Genomic DNA, 17825 nt, shown 5'->3' with positions numbered 1-17825 from the left:
TCTGTAATACCTATGGTTGAGAAAGCAGTGCAAACCACTTGAAGGGATTTCAGGAACAAGGAAGCTGGGGCAGGGATGGAAAATAAGTGTGAAAAAAACTAGGTTCATGGTTACTGCCTCACTCTGTGCGTTGTTGTCTTTTGTTTTAGAAGCTGGACAATAAAATAATAATAAAAAAAAACAGTTGTTCACACTAGAGTTTTCGTTTCCTCCATTTGGATGGGGCCCAAGCTGCTGCAGCTAAGGCAATCTGCACCTCAACCCACCTTCCCCTACAGCTCACAGCCCCCAGTCAGCCCTCATTGCTCCACAGAGCTGCCAGGCTGCTTTCCCTCTGTGCGTTCATTGTCTTAGAGGCAGCTGAGACTCACTGAATGCTGCTGAAAACAACCACATTCTTGGTCAGCTGCCCAAAGAAATGTGTTAGATCAACAAGAGAGCACAGTTTGCTTTTGCTCCAGGTTATTCTGGGCTGAAGAAGTTGTGAACTACCTGGACCCCACATGCTGCTCTGGGACTGGCACACGTTCTGGTGAATGAAAAAAAGGAAAAAAACTCTGCATAAATAGAAAGTTTACTTTCTCCATGCTCTGTATCTTGGAAACAGCAAGAACTGCCATTCAATGCAGCATTTAAGTATGGCAATCTACATGCATGGTGTGGTAAGGGGAAAAAATAGCTGTAGTGATTCAACTACAGAATTTACACATAGTCCCCAGAGAACATCCCTTAAAGGGTTATTATACCTTAAGCACACAGGCAAACCTACAATCACTGTTAGGTCCTGAAATCATGTGGAGACATGGAAGGCTGGCCCAGGTCAGCTTTACCTTGAGCATAGCCCAGAACAGACAAGCAGCCTTACTGGGAGGGATCAACGTAAAACTACAGTGCGCAAACCTCCAGGAGTTCCTAACTCCAGCATTCGAGACTGCTGGGGACACTGCAATGAGATGGAGAAACAAGGACTTGGGAACTATTTTTGGATTTTTCCATTGACTAGAGAGTACTGGGGCACAGCATGTACGCTGTGACTTAGCGCATCATACATAATGGTCAACAATAGCAGAGGAACAAAGCAGTCCTGAGTAAGCAACAGAAATTAAGCTAAAATCATTGCATAAGCCAGCTTTGCTGGGACTGACTAGAATAAAGGAACAATCTCAGTAAGCAGCGGCACACATGCAAAGGAACAACCAAAATAACCCTTGCATCAGTCCTTCCCTGTGGTACCTGTATAGTCCCTTCTCAGCCCTGTTCACCAAGAGGCAAGAATATTGAGTGTGTTTCACTAGTAAAACGAACAAAAAATACTGAGGATAGAGAGATGACATGGACTGCTGATGGTGAAAGACATATCAGTACCTGGGAAAATGCAAACTTACATCCCTCAAGCAAGCAAGCAGTATTAATTGGGTGGGGGCACAGAAGCATTATAGCATCAAAACATTAAGCTACTCAGTGCATTTGGACTGATGTAGCTGGGGCTCATAAAATGCATCACTTATAGATAAAAGCTAACCTTGAGATTTACATGCAAGATATTCAGTTGTTTCTTTAACATATAGGTGTATGTATTAAGTTACAAAAGCATCAAAATGTACACAGTATATAAAGAACATTAGTTTGGAGCAGTTCTAAGGTTCCAGCAAATTTAACTAATTTCTATATTAAGTGTAACTTCATTTATTGGAAAGATGTGAAATAAGGCAAGCCGACATACATACCATTAAAACTTTGTAAAGAATAAAATAATTTTATTCCAGTGTTAAGTCATAAAACAGTGTTATAAAAATGAGACCTTTAACAATTGCTAAGCCTTGTGCAAACACATCAAGAATCTATGTACTTTCCTATTCAACTAGAGACATTCAATTGAATGCAAGAACAGGTTTTTACAATACTACAATGCTTACTGTACAGAAGTGTGCTAGAGGAATCAAGAGACCAGGGGTTTTAAGAATGATTACATTGATAAAGGACTCATCTACCCAAGAACAAATACATTTCTCTACTCTGTGATTCAGACTACTTTGATAAGACTACTTCAATATCAATTCTTCTCCATCTACGGTGGGAAACCTAACAAACCAAACACACAAGAAGATGATTCCTAAATGAATATCTTGATATCTCTTCCCATTATCTATCTGCCAGCAACAGAATACTGCTGATTAAGTTACACAGTTCATCAATATCTAACAAGTCATGGGGAAAAAGGAACTGTTCTCTGGAAACCAGTAATACAGACATCCATTCTTAAGAGTTACAGTCATACAATGCACAGAGACCTTAGGTGCAAAAATGCCATGTGCAGTACAATAAAGCAGTCTTTAAATGGACTGTTCTTACAAGAGAATGAAGCTGTTTTATGCATACATGGATGATTTTTTCCCCCCATACTGTCCTGTGAGGTAGGCATACGACCCACCCGTTTCACAGGAAGAGGCACCATAGTTCAGTAACTTGCTACAGTCTTACCACATAAATAGGACAGATTAATTAATTCACTAACCCTGGCTACCCAGAACAGGATATGGAGTTGCATAGATTAAAGACTCTGTCAACAGGGTATAACCACCAATTACAAAATTCAGGAGAAATTCTTATCACCTCTCCCCTTGGTCTCATTAAAAAAACAAAAACAAAAACCATACCACACGTTAAAGGAAGTGACATAGAAGTAAAAACATGATTTTAATTCTGAGAAATGAATATGGAGGTCTTTACAATAAGATTTGGGATGAGACTGGTGAAGTAAAAGCTGAGGTAACTGTGGCCCTGGCCTTTTTGTACCTTCACTTTACAATGCCAAGTTCACAATTAAGTCCGTAGAGATATTAGGCCACGCTACGTTGTCACAGGCCATGCACATTCGTTTGAGCACATGGATCCTGAACACACCTCTATGGGACTGAAACCAAAACTGAGCCCTGGAATTGCTCTGTCTCTCTAGCATTCCCTGTTGCATAGCAGCTGGTAGGTATCTTCCAGACAAGAACAGCATGGGGGGGAGGGGAGAACGACCCAAAACCTATTCAAAGCAACCATGCAACTCTGTGCAAGGAACACCTTTGCTAAACCATAACACAAGATAGGAGGTATATGCACGCCTCTGCACATTTATTAAAATCCAGAATAAAATGCACAACAGAAAGAGCTCATGAAAGTTTACAGAACTTAAATATTTATTTTTAAACCATTTAAAACCCCCCAAAACATTGAAATAAGCTTCATCTATAAACAGATTTACAAGACTAACAACTACAGAAGCTAGAGAAGCACTACAATTTGTTTGTGATGCAGTTATTTTGTAAAGCTTCAGATCAACTGTATTTACAACTTTTGCTGCTTTTACATTTATAAAAATATTTATTTAATCCATAACATTATTGTTTTCAAAAACTATTTCCAGACTTTTTCTCAGATATAAATTCTAATCGAATTTCAGTTATATAGCAGATGAAAGTTTTAAACAGAAACACTTCTTTAAAATTAAAACAAAGGTTTTTTTTCTTTTTTTTTTTTTTTTCCTTTTTTAAATTTTTTACAGTGTAGGCACCATTGAAAATAATTGTCCTTGGCATATCTAACCACCATCTCTCACAAGTGTCCTTTATATAAAAACGATGTAATGGCAACATTTGACTAAAAATGCAGTATTTACTTGCACACCATTACTTTTTCAATATTTGGCAGATATATTTCAGATTTTTAAAATGACTTTTGTGCAAAAACAAAATGTGCAGGTCTGAACCATAAAATAAACACACCCAACCTTTATCAAAAATAAATTTACACCAACAGTTCCACAGCTAAGTACTGAAAAAAAAAATCCCAGTTCAAAATTTCAGCATAATATACATACTGGGTTGAAAAAGAAAGAAAAACAAATAATAACAAAAAAATAATATAAAACCAGAAGAGATTACCCAGTTAGCAGTACCATAAATATATAACTGAAAGCAACTTTATAATCTTACCTACTTTTTATGAAAAAAATCACTCCATACTGCACAGTACTACTTTTTTGTGAAAGAATATCTATAACTCAGTTATTTGCATATTAACTGGTAAATACATATTTAAAATACACTTTCAGAAAATTATAAACAAATTATGTTGATGTACTGTATTTAATGTATTTAAGAACAAAAATGTGTATAAATATCTTACAGGAGAAACAACACCACCACAAAGAACGCTGGTGTTACACTTATACCTGCTTGTGAGGTATGTATCATGCGACGCTCGGCTTCTCTGGCTCCCTTCCACCCAGGTATGTATACTCAGAGGAAAAAAATTAAGTTAAATAAAATTGGACTTCAGTTTTTGTCCATTATTGCCAAAAGCCCCACCCCCTCAACTGTATTGCTTTAATTTTCCTACCATGATGATGTAAGATTGAATTACTACTTGTTCTAAAAGGTAATACATATACTGTACATCAGGATATACCTGTTGCTACATATCACCTGCAAACTATTGACATATTGCTCTCAAATATATTTAATCATAGAGCTGCCTAAAATACTGTACCAATTTAGAATTATAATAGATACTGTTGCAGGTTTATTCTTCAGGGCACGATAACTATATGCTGGTTGAAGCAGGTGCTACAGCAATACCCTTGCCACTACAATACATGTTTTGAATATGCTTGTGAAAAAGCTATTTTCTCTGAAGCTTGTTAGTGATTTACAAAAGTTTAACTCATGAATACAAAAGACCTGTACATCCCTGTGTACAGGAACAAAATAGCATCAAAACATACTGTACTTGCACTTTCTATCAACTAAAGTAATGGTTATTTCTAAAAGCAAAACTGCACCTCAACATTTATCAGATTAAACTGGTGAAACTACAATATTAAAAGTTGTTCTTTACAAAATAATTTCCTGAAAATATAAAACCATGTGCACTGCCACAAAATAGTTGAGTAGGTTCTTTCAAATCCTCAAATCACCATCAATATGTTGCAAAGATCCAAAAGGCACAAGGAGCTCATGAGCTAAGCACTGCCAAGCTTGAAGTAGTTTTGGTGGGTTTCACTGGGTCCATATGAAACAGCAGTCAATTATGTGAAGTTTCTTAGGATGAGTCATTAACAGAAAATCTACGGATATAAAGTAAGTAAAGACACAATAATTAACAAAAACTTATCTTGGCAGACAGCAAGTAACTATCTACGCATCATTAAACTAGTAAGAATTCTCCTGCTCCCTTCCTTGCTATAAATATGCTTGAGATAAAACTGCAGGTTAAATTAAAGGAAGCAAAATATAACAACTACAGTAAAATTGCAGAGCGTAAAGACCAAGCTAAAAAAGTTACTGTTAGCATTAGTTTTTCTTTCAATAACCAGAAGTGTTATATATAACTACTGAAGCTAAGAATGTAGAGCCCTGGATGTAACAGATCTATCACTTATCAAAATACTGTACTCAAACTTCCCTAGCATATGAAATGCTTGAAATCAACTAGCTTTTCCTTAATGGAAGTACTTCATTTTTTTTTTCCCCCATAAAAACATATATTTTTTTTAAATGCATGCAAAACTTTCTTCACTTACTTCTGAAATTTCTCCATAAGTTTCTTCACCATCTTATCTGTGATCCCTGGACATGTTGCTTCTGCCATATTGATGCTTTTCTCAAGTTCCTCAATTGCTTTCTTTCTGCTAGCATTATTTGTGTCCTGCTGTTTGAGCTGAGTAGCAAACCGAAGCAGATAAAGCTTACAGAATTCATCAGGTGCTTGGGCAATAACTTAAAAAGTTCTTTGAAGGTAAAACTTACCTCAGCAAAGACAGGGGTGATTATCATAGTTAAACAACTCAGGGTTTTAACAAGATCTTGATCCTAAAAATTAACAAATAAGGATATCAGTATATTCCTATACCATACGTATGCCATGTTAAATGCAGCTTACAAGATTTTGAAAGTTCAGCTGAATTCAGCACAGCCCTTGTAACATATCACAAAACAATGAAGGTACAGTACATCAAAAAATGTTAGGAAATATGGAAATAGATGCCTGATGACAAGTCATTGTCACACTTCAATTTCTCTTCTCTAATATTATATAACAGTTTAAAATTCATATATCTTTGAACAGATACTGTTCTATTAGTATGTGGTATCTTTTGCAATTAATGCTGACACAGGCATAGGAAATGTCACTAACAAGCATTATCTGCTGAACTACAAAAAAAGTAGTCAGTTCTTAAGAAAACTGAATAAATACAAAGTTTTAACACTACCTTACGATGGCTTCAAAACCGGCTCTTAAAGAAGAACTCTTTAGACTACATACCGTCCCATTCTGCAGCTTCTTTGCATCTGGTTTCTTTCGAACTGTAGTAAAGCTCCACTCAGGATGAGAGTTGTTTTCTTTGTTACTTGACTCCCTAAGAAAAAGGATATGATGTACATAATACTAGCCACGGCATAATGCTAGCAACCATAGGTAACCCAAATACATAGTAAATCTATATGGATTATTTCTGTATGCCTTAAAACATAGGAAAAAAAACATGTGTTGAAACGTTAAATGAACTTCAGAAAAACAACTTCAGAGACCATCTTGAAATACAATCAAAGCAACCAGAAGATGCCTACTTATAAAGCTTACCTTCTCCTATGACATCCCATTTAAAAGTTATCTGATGTCCAGAAAATCAAGACACTTACAGAAGGCATGTTGTTCCACCCACATTATGCAAACCTCTTTGTACACCTCAGCCTTGCTCTGTGGTATTTCTAATTGTAATTCATTGTTTTTGGTATAACCACTAGCCCCAAACTAGGAGATACACAGCACTTAAACAGCACTGAAACAGAGTTTAGATTTAAAAAAAATTAAAGAGAATGAGTGCATAGCTTGACTTATACATTAGTCTTCAGTTTCAAACAGAGGATTTCCTTCAAAGAAGCCAATGCAAAACAGAAAAAGTCAGATAGAGACTAAATTGTGAAAATTAACTTACGAATCAGAACCATCGGAATCAGTTTCATCGCTACTATGTCCCTCTGCTTTCCATCTCTTAAACCTATCAATTAGTTCTGTCAGGTATGAAGTCTTCTTGGCATTTTTCATAATGAATTTGTGCTTCAGAAGTTCTTTTGCTGTAGGGCGCTATAAGAAACACTTAAGTATTTAATGTTATGCTAACATTTTGTGACTTTAAATGTTAGTAAGGGAGATTTAGTATGACAACTGACTTAGCTCATACAGCATCAGGAAATTAGTAGAAACAGGAAGTTGAGAAAAGCCAGTAATCCACATTTACAAGCACTCTAAAAATATGATCAAGTAACACACAGACTATTGCTTACCCTTCTATGCTAGAAAGTACACACCCAGGAAAATGACTAATCAAATTTCTCCACTGCAACATTTCCTTGTAAGCAGAATTCAGGCAGACAACAAAAGTTCTGCTAGGGAAGAGATTTAGGATTCCCTCCTCTTTCAAAGCTTCTCTTCTGACCTTAACCTAGGTTCACATGCGTTGTAGGAAGTTGCCTCTGCCATCATCAATTCTTCTGCCCGCCCCCCCCCATAATTTTAAACAAAAGAGGCTGGGGTGAAGAGACATCTGTTAAGAAGTACCATTAATATTTACAGTCAAAAGTATAGTCTCCAAAATTATTAAAATCAACTAGGATGTACCGTACCAGCAGAATACTTCACAAACATGTATTAAAAAATATAATTATACATCTCTACACACACACTTATCTACTCACAAATGTTGGATCCTTATTCAGACATGCATCGATGAATTCTTTAAAAGGTTTACTGAATTCTCCTAACAAAGTTGGAGGATTGTTTTTTGGAATGAGAAACAGAACTCTCATTGGATGCATATCAGAGTTGGGTGGCTCCCCTTTGGCTAGTTCAATAGCAGTGATTCCCAATGACCAGATGTCAGCCTGAGAAAGGAAAAAGTTACTTATAGCATAAAGTTAAATGATATCACAACAAAGCATTTAATAACTGAAATCTGCATCCATATAATAAAGTTAACTTTGGTCTCAGTAGAAAATGCATAAAGATTCTTTTTTAATACTCAAAGGCTATAATTTACAAAGACCTAAGTGATTTAATCAGTCTTGAATAACTTTGACCGATGTATACAACATCGGTATTGTTGCATTGTCTATTTCTTTCCTAACAGCTTTATGAAGTTTGCTGGAAAATGATCAACAACTCTGGTTAGATATGAGACACCAAGTTGGCAGTAAAAGTTTCTGAAGATTCAAGTGATACTGTTTTTACCTAGAAATAAGCCTTATTGATACAGAGACAAATTTTATTCGTGAAACTATGAAATCTTCCAACTTAGAGATTTCTCCCAAGTGAAATATTTCTCCCAAGTGAAATATACATCATTTACATCTTTTTAGATTAGTTACAAGAGCCATTCAAGTCACTATAGGTGTTTCTCATTAAAAATGGGAATGATTGACTACACTTGGCAAATTAGTCATAACCCAAAGCTGCCCATATAGTAAAGAAGGGTTACAAGTTGTATCACTCCAATACTCCTTTCCTATTCATAAGAAGAACTAAAATATCTGTACTTTAATATTGAAGAAATAAGCTAGCTCGTAACTGGAACAAAACATTTTGAAAGAGGTGGGGCTTGTAAGTCTGTTACTATAAAAGTGTATTAATTTATTTCATTTTCTACTATTCTGAAGAAGGGAACAGAGAAAAGTTAAAATTCAGTCCAGATGCCAAAATGCTTTTCAGTATTAGACTAGAAATCAGTGTATCCTGTTCAAAACCTTTTCATCTGTCCTACCCGAAGGCCTGCCTCTTTCATACTTTCCCACTAGACTTCTGGCTAAGAAAGAAAGGAGAAAGGGCATTGCTCTTGCAACAATAGTGAGGAGATATGGAAAGCAGGAGATTAGGTTGCTGGCAGAATGTAAATGAAGGGGTGGTACAGCTGATTTACACACAGGGCAAACAGAAGAGGAATTATTTTCACTTGGACAGGACAACATGCATTTTTAAAACAAGCTAGAGAAAAAAGCCCTAGAAAGAGTATTACAGTTGTACCACTGGAACTCTACACATGAAAATTAGAGGTGAATGTATATGCTCCTTATTATCAGCAAGAACCCCTGATATGTACAAAATTTCTTCAAACTTGAATGATTCTGGGAAAAATCTGTGGATTTTTAGTACATCTCAGATACTCAAAAGGCTTTTATGTTAAGTAAAACTGCACATTACAAGTATGGTTAAATGCCTACTATTTGAGAAAAACAGTATGAAAGTTACTTTGCACTACCAAGACTTTCAGATTTCTTGTTCCTACTTGAGGATGTATCTAAACAGTGTAGAAAATCCAGTGCCAGCACCAAAATATACTGTCATTTCACTAACCACATGCTCTAGACCATTTTGTGGGTATAGACACAGGAGTAAAGGGGATTGTTCCTTCCTTATAGTGATTTTTAGCAGCAGCTCCAAACCCGCAGAAAACATGGCAGGGATACAGTGTCTGCTTTTTTACTGTTTGTTCACATTGAGAAACTCTCCCTTCTAATTCGTCTGCAATTAGTTGAAATCTTCAGAATTACACAGAAATACCTGACAGCGAGTTGTAGAAATGCAATCACGTATTAAGAGTCCAATGTTTACTGACAAAACACAGATGAATACTAAAGCTAAACTTGGTCTCACACAAGTCACCCTTCTGTAGATAATGGAAAGACAGGCAACCCATTCAATTCCTTTTCCTTTGACAGTAAGAGGAAGCCTAGAGACCAACTTAAATACCTGCATCTAAAGAGATTAAGTTCAAATGGTAAGATTCATGTCATATAAAAGAGTGAGAATAGAGTAAAATTTCAGCCCTGATCTCAGGTTTAAAATAAGGTGATAAATTCTGGTAGTATTCTGATTTGAAAGCTTTATTACTGCTTGAATAAAATGGGAAATACTGAATTTAAATTAAACAAAAATAAACCCACAACACAAAGTATCCAGGGAGTTTCTCTAAAAGAATGTTAACATGAAAGCATCAAGTTTACTTGCTGAGTTTTCATGGATCTTGCATGGGAGTACAGTGACATCCAATTACTGTAATAACAGTTTAATTGTTCTTTTGTTACTTAAAATCCCGTAATTTGAAATAAACCTTTTTTCAGTATTGATAAAGCTAGAAAGACAAAAAAACAGTGCCTTCTGTTAGATCTGCAGATACAAAGAAAAGATATTCTACTCTCATACTTACTTTTGAATCATACGCTGACTGCTGAATAACTTCAGGGGCCATCCAAAATGGAGTTCCAACAAAGGTATTCCTCTTAATTTGCGTGTCTGTCAGCTGCCCAGCAACTCCAAAATCAGCAAGCTTAACATCACCTTGCTCTGATAACAAGACATTGGCAGCTGCCAAATGGAAATAATATAACACCTAATTTAGAACACTGCTCCCATGATTTTTAAGGGCTTTAACAAAGTTACATTTTAAATGCACCTTTTATATCCCTGTGAATTTTTTTCTCTGAATGTAGGTAGTCAAGACCTTTCAAGATTTCCTTTAGCATGGTAGCGATCTGGAACTCATCAAATGGGCCAGCACGCAGCTTTAGAGAAAAGACACAGTAAAATAGTTTTATTCTTGTATCTAATTTCTGCCTTGTTATTGATTTAATTAAATATTAACTTGAAACATTTTTAATGTAAACAGCTAAAAGAATTCATGAAATGAAGATTTGATTAAGTAACTCAATATTCTATCACAAATAGGTGCCATTAGAACGATCATCTTCACATCTCCTCTACTGATAATACATGCAAAGTGCTGCTACTTTTCTTTTATGTACAGTACAGTCCCCTCAGCATGCAACACACACGAAAAGCTAGAACTTCCTAAGAAGTTTTAGTTTTCTATCAAACACAGTAGACTGAATTTTGCATTTTAAAATGTGTATGAAGAAACAGTTTATTTCAGAATAAATGTCTATTGAATGCTGTTTATAAAGTTAATGATACTTTTTTCCTTGTTCCAATATTTTTGATTCCATGCTTGCCTTTGCAACAACAACATAATGCACTACCATAAAGCTGCTTGTATGGGGTAAGTTTTGCACATTGGAAAGCTATGTAACTAAAACAGAAGTATTAAGGTGTGTGATCCTACTACAAAAACAAGAATCAAAAAACCCACACAAAACTGTAGTGAAAGAGAAAACTGTAACATTACAAAAAATTGAAGCAAAATGAAATAAGCCAAAAATTAAGGTTTTATCCTTCTAAAGAACAAGTGAAACCACTGAACACTACTACAAAAACCTACTTCATTATTTCCTGACAATCCACAAAAGACTATAAATTATGTGAAAGTGTTAAAGAAGAATTATCTCAGTCTCTCTCTCAAAAAGACTAAGTTCCAAAGCTACAAAGTACTATACACTATACATAATTACTATGCTTTTGCATTCCTAGACTTGAGCTGATGTGATGTAATTCCATAAAGTTTAAACAGATCTGTAAAGTTAAGCACAGACTTAAACCTTTGCAGAAAGGAGAACTGGTAGCAAATATATAATTAACACCATGTTGTAATACTGAAGACATGATATTTTTCCCTTCAGAATCACACAAAGACTGAGTTATATTATCTTGCAGGAAAGGGTGGGTCTTGAAGCTTTACAGTTGAGGCGGAGCTGTACTGAAAGTATGGGGAAACCACATCCACATGAAGTGGACTGTGCACTTGTTCTGTCTAAGCTACATCCTTCATGAATGCTACACAATCTTAAATAAAAGGTACTTCCATGTTTAACAGAAAATGGAAAAATTAACACCGTCTAACCAGTTAAAATTAATTATACTCTGTAGGCACACACAATATTAATTCCTGAGACCTGATCATAAAGGAAACATTTTGTATGCAACTGTAATGAATACCCTGATTTGGGGGGGACTGGACACCAACAAAAAAAAACTCCACACTCAAGACAAGTCACCCACCCTCCTACCCCCTCTATGGGGCAAACAGTACTTCTCATACTAAAAAAGAAAAACACCACAATTTGCCTTCTATTTGACTGAGAACAAGAGTTTCCTAATGCTTAGAGACAAACAGTAAAACAAACAAACAAAAAAATTAACACCAACATGTAACAGAACTACCATGCAAATCAACAATTTTGGAGCACTATAATGTAGCAGTGATGCAACATTAACAGCCTCCAGGGAATTGATTTCATTAAGTGATATGAAAACACAATTAAGTAGGTTTTACTCATAATGCAAATATTATATACTTACAAGATCCAAAGCTGACCCTCCACCCAAGTATTCCATTATTATCCATAGTTTTGTGCCCTGTAAAAGAATGCATGAGCTGTTAGAAGTTCAAGGGTGCCACAAAAAAAGTCCTTCAATGAACTACCAGTATACTGTTGGGAGAATACAAATATAGAAACCCATTAATCATTAAGATGCATCTAATTACTTCCTGCAGAATGATCACATAGCTCCTGTGCAAGATGCCTACATATCAATTAAAGTTTGACTTCCATATAAGAACAAAAACAACACCAGAAGTGATACACATCACCACCTTCCTCCTCCCCCCAAAATCACTTTCCTCTAAGCTGATCTAAAATAATTCCACCTAAAGAAACGGAACTTAAGAGGAAAAAAAAAAAGATTTTGGTGGGTGTTTAAGTCTAAAGCCAGGATTTTAATTTAAGTCTTCTGCAAGAACTACAATCTATCTTTGCACTGAAGTTATTACTTCCAGCTATTTGCTGTACAAAATCAATAACATTTTAACAAAAAACTTGCAACATCACCACAATTCTCATCTGAGGAAAATACTCAGAACTTAGAACTGCTTTTGGGCAAGTGCGAGAACACAAACCTCTCTTCAGACAACAGAAATTTAAAGACTAAATGGACATAGATGCTAGCTGTCCCTCCATCCACATGTTAATCGCGCAAGTGCGTATCTATCATGTCTACAAGTTCCAACTTAAGTTGTGGGAAACAATAAATAAATGAAAATTCACAGCTCTTGTATCTATCATGAAACATGCCTGCTATCAGATAGGCAGCTCCAATTTTGAGATTGTAAGCAGCACTGTAAGCACCAACCAGGAGAAACTGCACTGTTAGACCTGGAAGCCTACAAAAACATTCATTATTTCCTAGTTTTTCAGACCAGACATTCTAAATCAACCACTAAAAAAGGTTGGTAAGACCAATATAATATGACTTAAGGAACCTAACTTATAGTTTGTTTTTAAGTTGCTAGTAACACTGCAAAGTTCACGTATTCCTTCACTATGTACCATTTGAATCTTCACTTCTGTGAGCTGCTGTACTTTCTTTGTTGAGATGTCTCAGCTACAGTACTAGATTTGACATTCTTCTAACGATTTTATAGGTGCTGAGTTCATCCTTAGCATGCAATTGCAAGGAGCAGCTGATTCATACAAACAAAAAATTGAGAGATTTGTTATGAGATCTACAGAGCGTATATTTCAAAACTGGGATCTGCTACTTGCCACAGCCCCCTCAGAAGCAGAAACACAGATATTAACCTACGGGCTACGACTTTAAGGAATTCTGGGAGTAAAAACATTTCATTGAAATCAATACCACAGCTATTAAAAAAATACTAAAATAGAGCATAAACGATGAAGTACCATGCAGTGTTTAAGCAGCAAGTATTTACTAGCACTAGTTCCTGATAGCAGAACACAAGCTTATTGCTGAAGTACTTTTTAAAGCCTCTTGCTAGGTTGTATTCTGTCCTACCCTGTTTCCTGACTAGTGACAGAAATCTACAGGATACAACAAGCAAATAAAGGTGCAGTTTCTGAAAGTAACACATCCAATTACGTTAACAAAGTGTACTCTGTTAGATTTATCCTGAATTTAAGAAACACGCCATTTATGAGAGTCTATTCCAATATTATGAGATCAGCAGGGAAGGGCTGGCTAATTTTAGCCGTTTTTATAAAGCCCTACTTTGTCAGTTGAGAAGACCTGCAAGGAACTCCAGTTTAAGGCAAACATTGTGGTTACCAGACATGTTTGGAGGGTTTGACTATTAGCTGAAAACACTGTAAGGTGAAAATGAATAAGTACTGTGTTTCTGAAATAATGTCTCAAAGAAACTGCTACTATCCAGCCTAACCGGGTGTGGATATTTTCTAGCCAAGCATGTACAACCTTTTTCCTAGCTATTTTAGGTCGACCAAGTATAAATAGACAATGTAGAACAAACAATATCTTTAGACGGACTCAAAACTTTGCTGCACTAACTTCTGTACAGCTTTGATGGAAGTCTCTGGATGCTAGTATGAGTTTTCCATACTGAAATCCAAAGAACTAAGTAACTTCAGGTTTGTTTAATTGCAAAAGAAAAGAACAATTCTAGGCAGCTATGCTAGTTACAAGGACAGATACTTAATTCCCTACTCCAAAGGCTACATAGCACAAATACAGAAAACAATCATGGTATTTCAGTCACCAAGAGAAGATTGCTCTCTATTGGATCAAGCAAAAAAGACAGTACAATTATTTTATTAAGCTTCACAATTTGGCATAACCAAAACATACGAGAAGTGGAGTAACCTTTAATACCTTTAATCTTTTTTTTTTTTCATAAGGTAGTAATACCAACATTTTGGCAAGCCATAGAGTTGAAGAAGATACTCACTTTAGCAGTCTCGCTTATCTTACACTGCTACATTGCTATGTTTTATCACTTTGAAGGGTACTTAACATAACCTGTTTCATTTACTGAGGTATGATGTTAAATGCAATACTGGATGACAAGAGGAATTTAGACCTTTACCTACCACAGACATTAACATCTACAAACAGATACATCAGGATTTCAGTTATCTTACCTACAAAAGTTCCATTAATACAGCTGTACGCTTGCACAATACTACACACATTTGTGAAAGACATTATACAAAAGGTGAATGCTTTTCCTACCTACACGAGTGTTTACTGTGGTGCATTCTTTGACTATATACTTGTACTTCACCTACCAATGTTTAGAAAATACTGGTGATCTTGCCAGACACCCAAAGAAAAACTAAGAAAAAATAGTAACAATAGCAAAACTCTAAAATTAAATCAGTGGGAAACTCCCGTTTGAACTCCAAAATTCAAGATACACAGGTGTCCCAAATTACAAAGATGTGTCTTGTTTTGTGGGGTAGGTTTTTTTTTTTTTGCACCTTTTTTGCATCACAATAATGGAAAACTGGCATCAGCTTTATCTCAAGAAGCTCTAAAAAAGCAAGCCTTACTACCTTTTATCAATGATAAGTTTTTTGAAGTATCTAATAACAGATAAATAACTTCACATTGTTAGGTAAAAATATTCAGGGACTGTCCATATTTTTAAAACCACATTTAAAAGTCAGATGTAAACATTGTAGCTAAAGAGCAGCTAGGCTGCAGAGCAGTAGAGTATCTTAATGGCATCTGCTGAGCTGACTAAGTTACAAATTAGTTAAGTCAAGTAATCAAGATAAAAACACTCTTTCCTCCCCACTTCCAGTTCCTGCTTTAGCTGGAGGAGCATCTGGAAGAGCCTGCATGTTGCTGACAAGTCCCAAGGCCCAAGATTGGGTCAGTCCATTCCTGTCAGTCACAAAGCTGCTTCTGCATCAGGAACTGTAGGAAACTAAACAAACTGTAAAGCTACAGAATACTTAAAATAGACCACACAAAACAAAAATCACTTACCTGAAAAGCTTGCCATTAGAAAACCCTCACAGTTAACATCTCTAATTTCAAGTTTTAATCATAAATAACATTCAATTATCAGCTATGGTATCTTACAGAAGAAAAGTTGAGACTGACTAAACCTTGATGTCAGTAATCATCCGCTTGTTCAAAGTTTACTTAAAAATCAGTCAATTAACGAGAATAAGTTACAACAGAAGATGTTCAGTTACAGTTCAATTGGATGAACACACAAGAAAAATCTGAAGTCAAGACATGGTTTCAAGTGTAGTTTCTTCAAAGTAAAACCCATCAAATCGTGTAGGCTTCATTAACAGCAGCTTGCAAACAGTATTTTAAAAGTGATCAGGATTATTCAACTAAAATATATTAATAAGCACTGAAAGCAATTTGACCATCTGCACTGATGGTTTGCTTTGGTACAGACAGGAAAAGTCTCTTTAAGCAGTGCAAAACTGCAAAAACATTTCTAACACCATTCCTAGAGCTTCAGAGAAAGCTACACACATAATTATTATATTTCAGTAAACTATTTATATTCCATAAGCATTATCTAGAAGAGGTCAATCGAGCTCAACCCGTTTGTTTTCTGGCAAATAAAAGATGCAAACAGAAGAAGAGTACTATCTTTTATGTTTTGAAATGTCTTCTATTTAGTGTATACTAATGCTCTTTTAGCCACTACCTTAAAGTATTTCTAGGAGTTAGTTATATATATATAAAAATCAGTGAAAATAAGTATTCACCAACAAACCTATTTGACTGCTTTGAATGTGATCGTGGTACCAGTCACATCCATAGCAAACTGCTATTACTCTCAACAGCCTAGGACTTTGCTTTCTAAGAAATAACGTCTTAATTTTCAGAATTTAGCCTCAGTGTTCTTTAACCCTTAATTATAAAGTCATTTGGAACAAAATCGCACATACTTCTGTTTCCAAAAGAAGTCTACAGTGTATGTAGAAATTAAATCCAGAATTAAATACTACAGAGTTGAATACTTAGGCTGACAGCCATTCTCAGAATAATAGTTAACAGAAAGTTAAAAGTTATAGCAATTAAATTCTAAAAAGTAGACAGATACTACTCTCAAAATACCTGTTATTACCAAAATTAAAGTCAGCATAAAAGATTCTTTGCACATTTATAGCAAAGCTAATACACTCTTTCCACTGAGGAATCTCAAGTTGAAAGCTCTAGTATTAGCAACCAAGAATAAACCTAACCTTAGAAAAATTTGGAGCCAAGATACTACTTAAGCAGGGAACAGCAAGCAATAGAATTACCTACCAGGCTAGTCTGGGATGAAAAACATTCCTGTGGACTTTTTTTTTTAAATGAATTTCTTAAAGGAATGGAAGAGTAACCAAAATTCCACAAACACCTCCCTAAACTTCACAGAAGTTTTCCTTCCCCAAAAATATTAGAAGTGCGAAAAGTAAGCAGGAGATCAGCATTAATCTTTCAGAATTTATCCATCTAGAACAGAAATGGAAAGAACTCAAACAGTGGTGAGGAAAGTAACGAAGCATAATATACGCCCATATTTGCCAGGAAATTTTAAAGAGTAAAAAGCCCTAACCAAGAGTTGGAAGTTTTATAGCACTGACAAAATAGCTACATATATGTATTTGAGAAAAGGGGAAAAAAAGAAGACTTGCACAAGAATGGCAAAGACACTATTGTTAAGCACAGGTACTTATTTAGATTTGGAATACCCTTTTAGCACCTATGTTACTGTAATAATAAAACGACAATTTTCTTTCCCTGTTCAACTCATGGCTTACGAAGCTTCCTCCATCCACTACCCCTCAAACAATGTCTCCTCCCCCCCACTAACCAAGTCAAGGTTTCATTTCCCCATTTACAGCTGTTGAAATCCCTGTCTAATTCTGAACTAATTCCAAGCAAAAACACTTCCAAGACATACCTTGACACATTTGTACTTCAGGGCAAAGGTTTAGGTTTTATAACTCAAAGTAAAAATGATGAACAACCAGGAGGATAACATTTAGGACCTAACTCAGAGAACACTATTATATAGATTCTGCAAATAATTCTATAGTATCACTCAAGTG

The 17825-nt window shown here is 35.6% G+C and overlaps 1 protein-coding gene across 1 annotated transcript in view; it reads right to left on the bottom strand.

The window, feature by feature from the left end:
- Positions 1 to 1734: 1734 nt before the first annotated feature.
- Positions 1735 to 17825, bottom strand: part of STK26 (serine/threonine kinase 26) — a 33470-nt gene continuing 17379 nt past the window's right edge. Inside the window, exons 4-12 of the mRNA XM_035541318.2 lie at positions 12298 to 12354; positions 10499 to 10607; positions 10253 to 10410; positions 7749 to 7934; positions 6989 to 7137; positions 6316 to 6409; positions 5799 to 5861; positions 5573 to 5709; positions 1735 to 5116 (exon numbers count right to left, since the gene is read on the bottom strand). Coding sequence (XP_035397211.1) covers positions 5092 to 5116; positions 5573 to 5709; positions 5799 to 5861; positions 6316 to 6409; positions 6989 to 7137; positions 7749 to 7934; positions 10253 to 10410; positions 10499 to 10607; positions 12298 to 12354 — 978 coding nt within the window. The 3' untranslated portion in view covers positions 1735 to 5091. The remainder of the gene's footprint in view (positions 5117 to 5572; positions 5710 to 5798; positions 5862 to 6315; positions 6410 to 6988; positions 7138 to 7748; positions 7935 to 10252; positions 10411 to 10498; positions 10608 to 12297; positions 12355 to 17825) is intronic.

Source organism: Cygnus atratus, chromosome 13, assembly GCF_013377495.2.
Source record: "Cygnus atratus isolate AKBS03 ecotype Queensland, Australia chromosome 13, CAtr_DNAZoo_HiC_assembly, whole genome shotgun sequence".
In the NCBI taxonomy this organism is placed as follows: Eukaryota; Metazoa; Chordata; class Aves; order Anseriformes; family Anatidae; genus Cygnus; species Cygnus atratus.
This window is presented reverse-complemented; position numbering and strand designations above follow the sequence as displayed.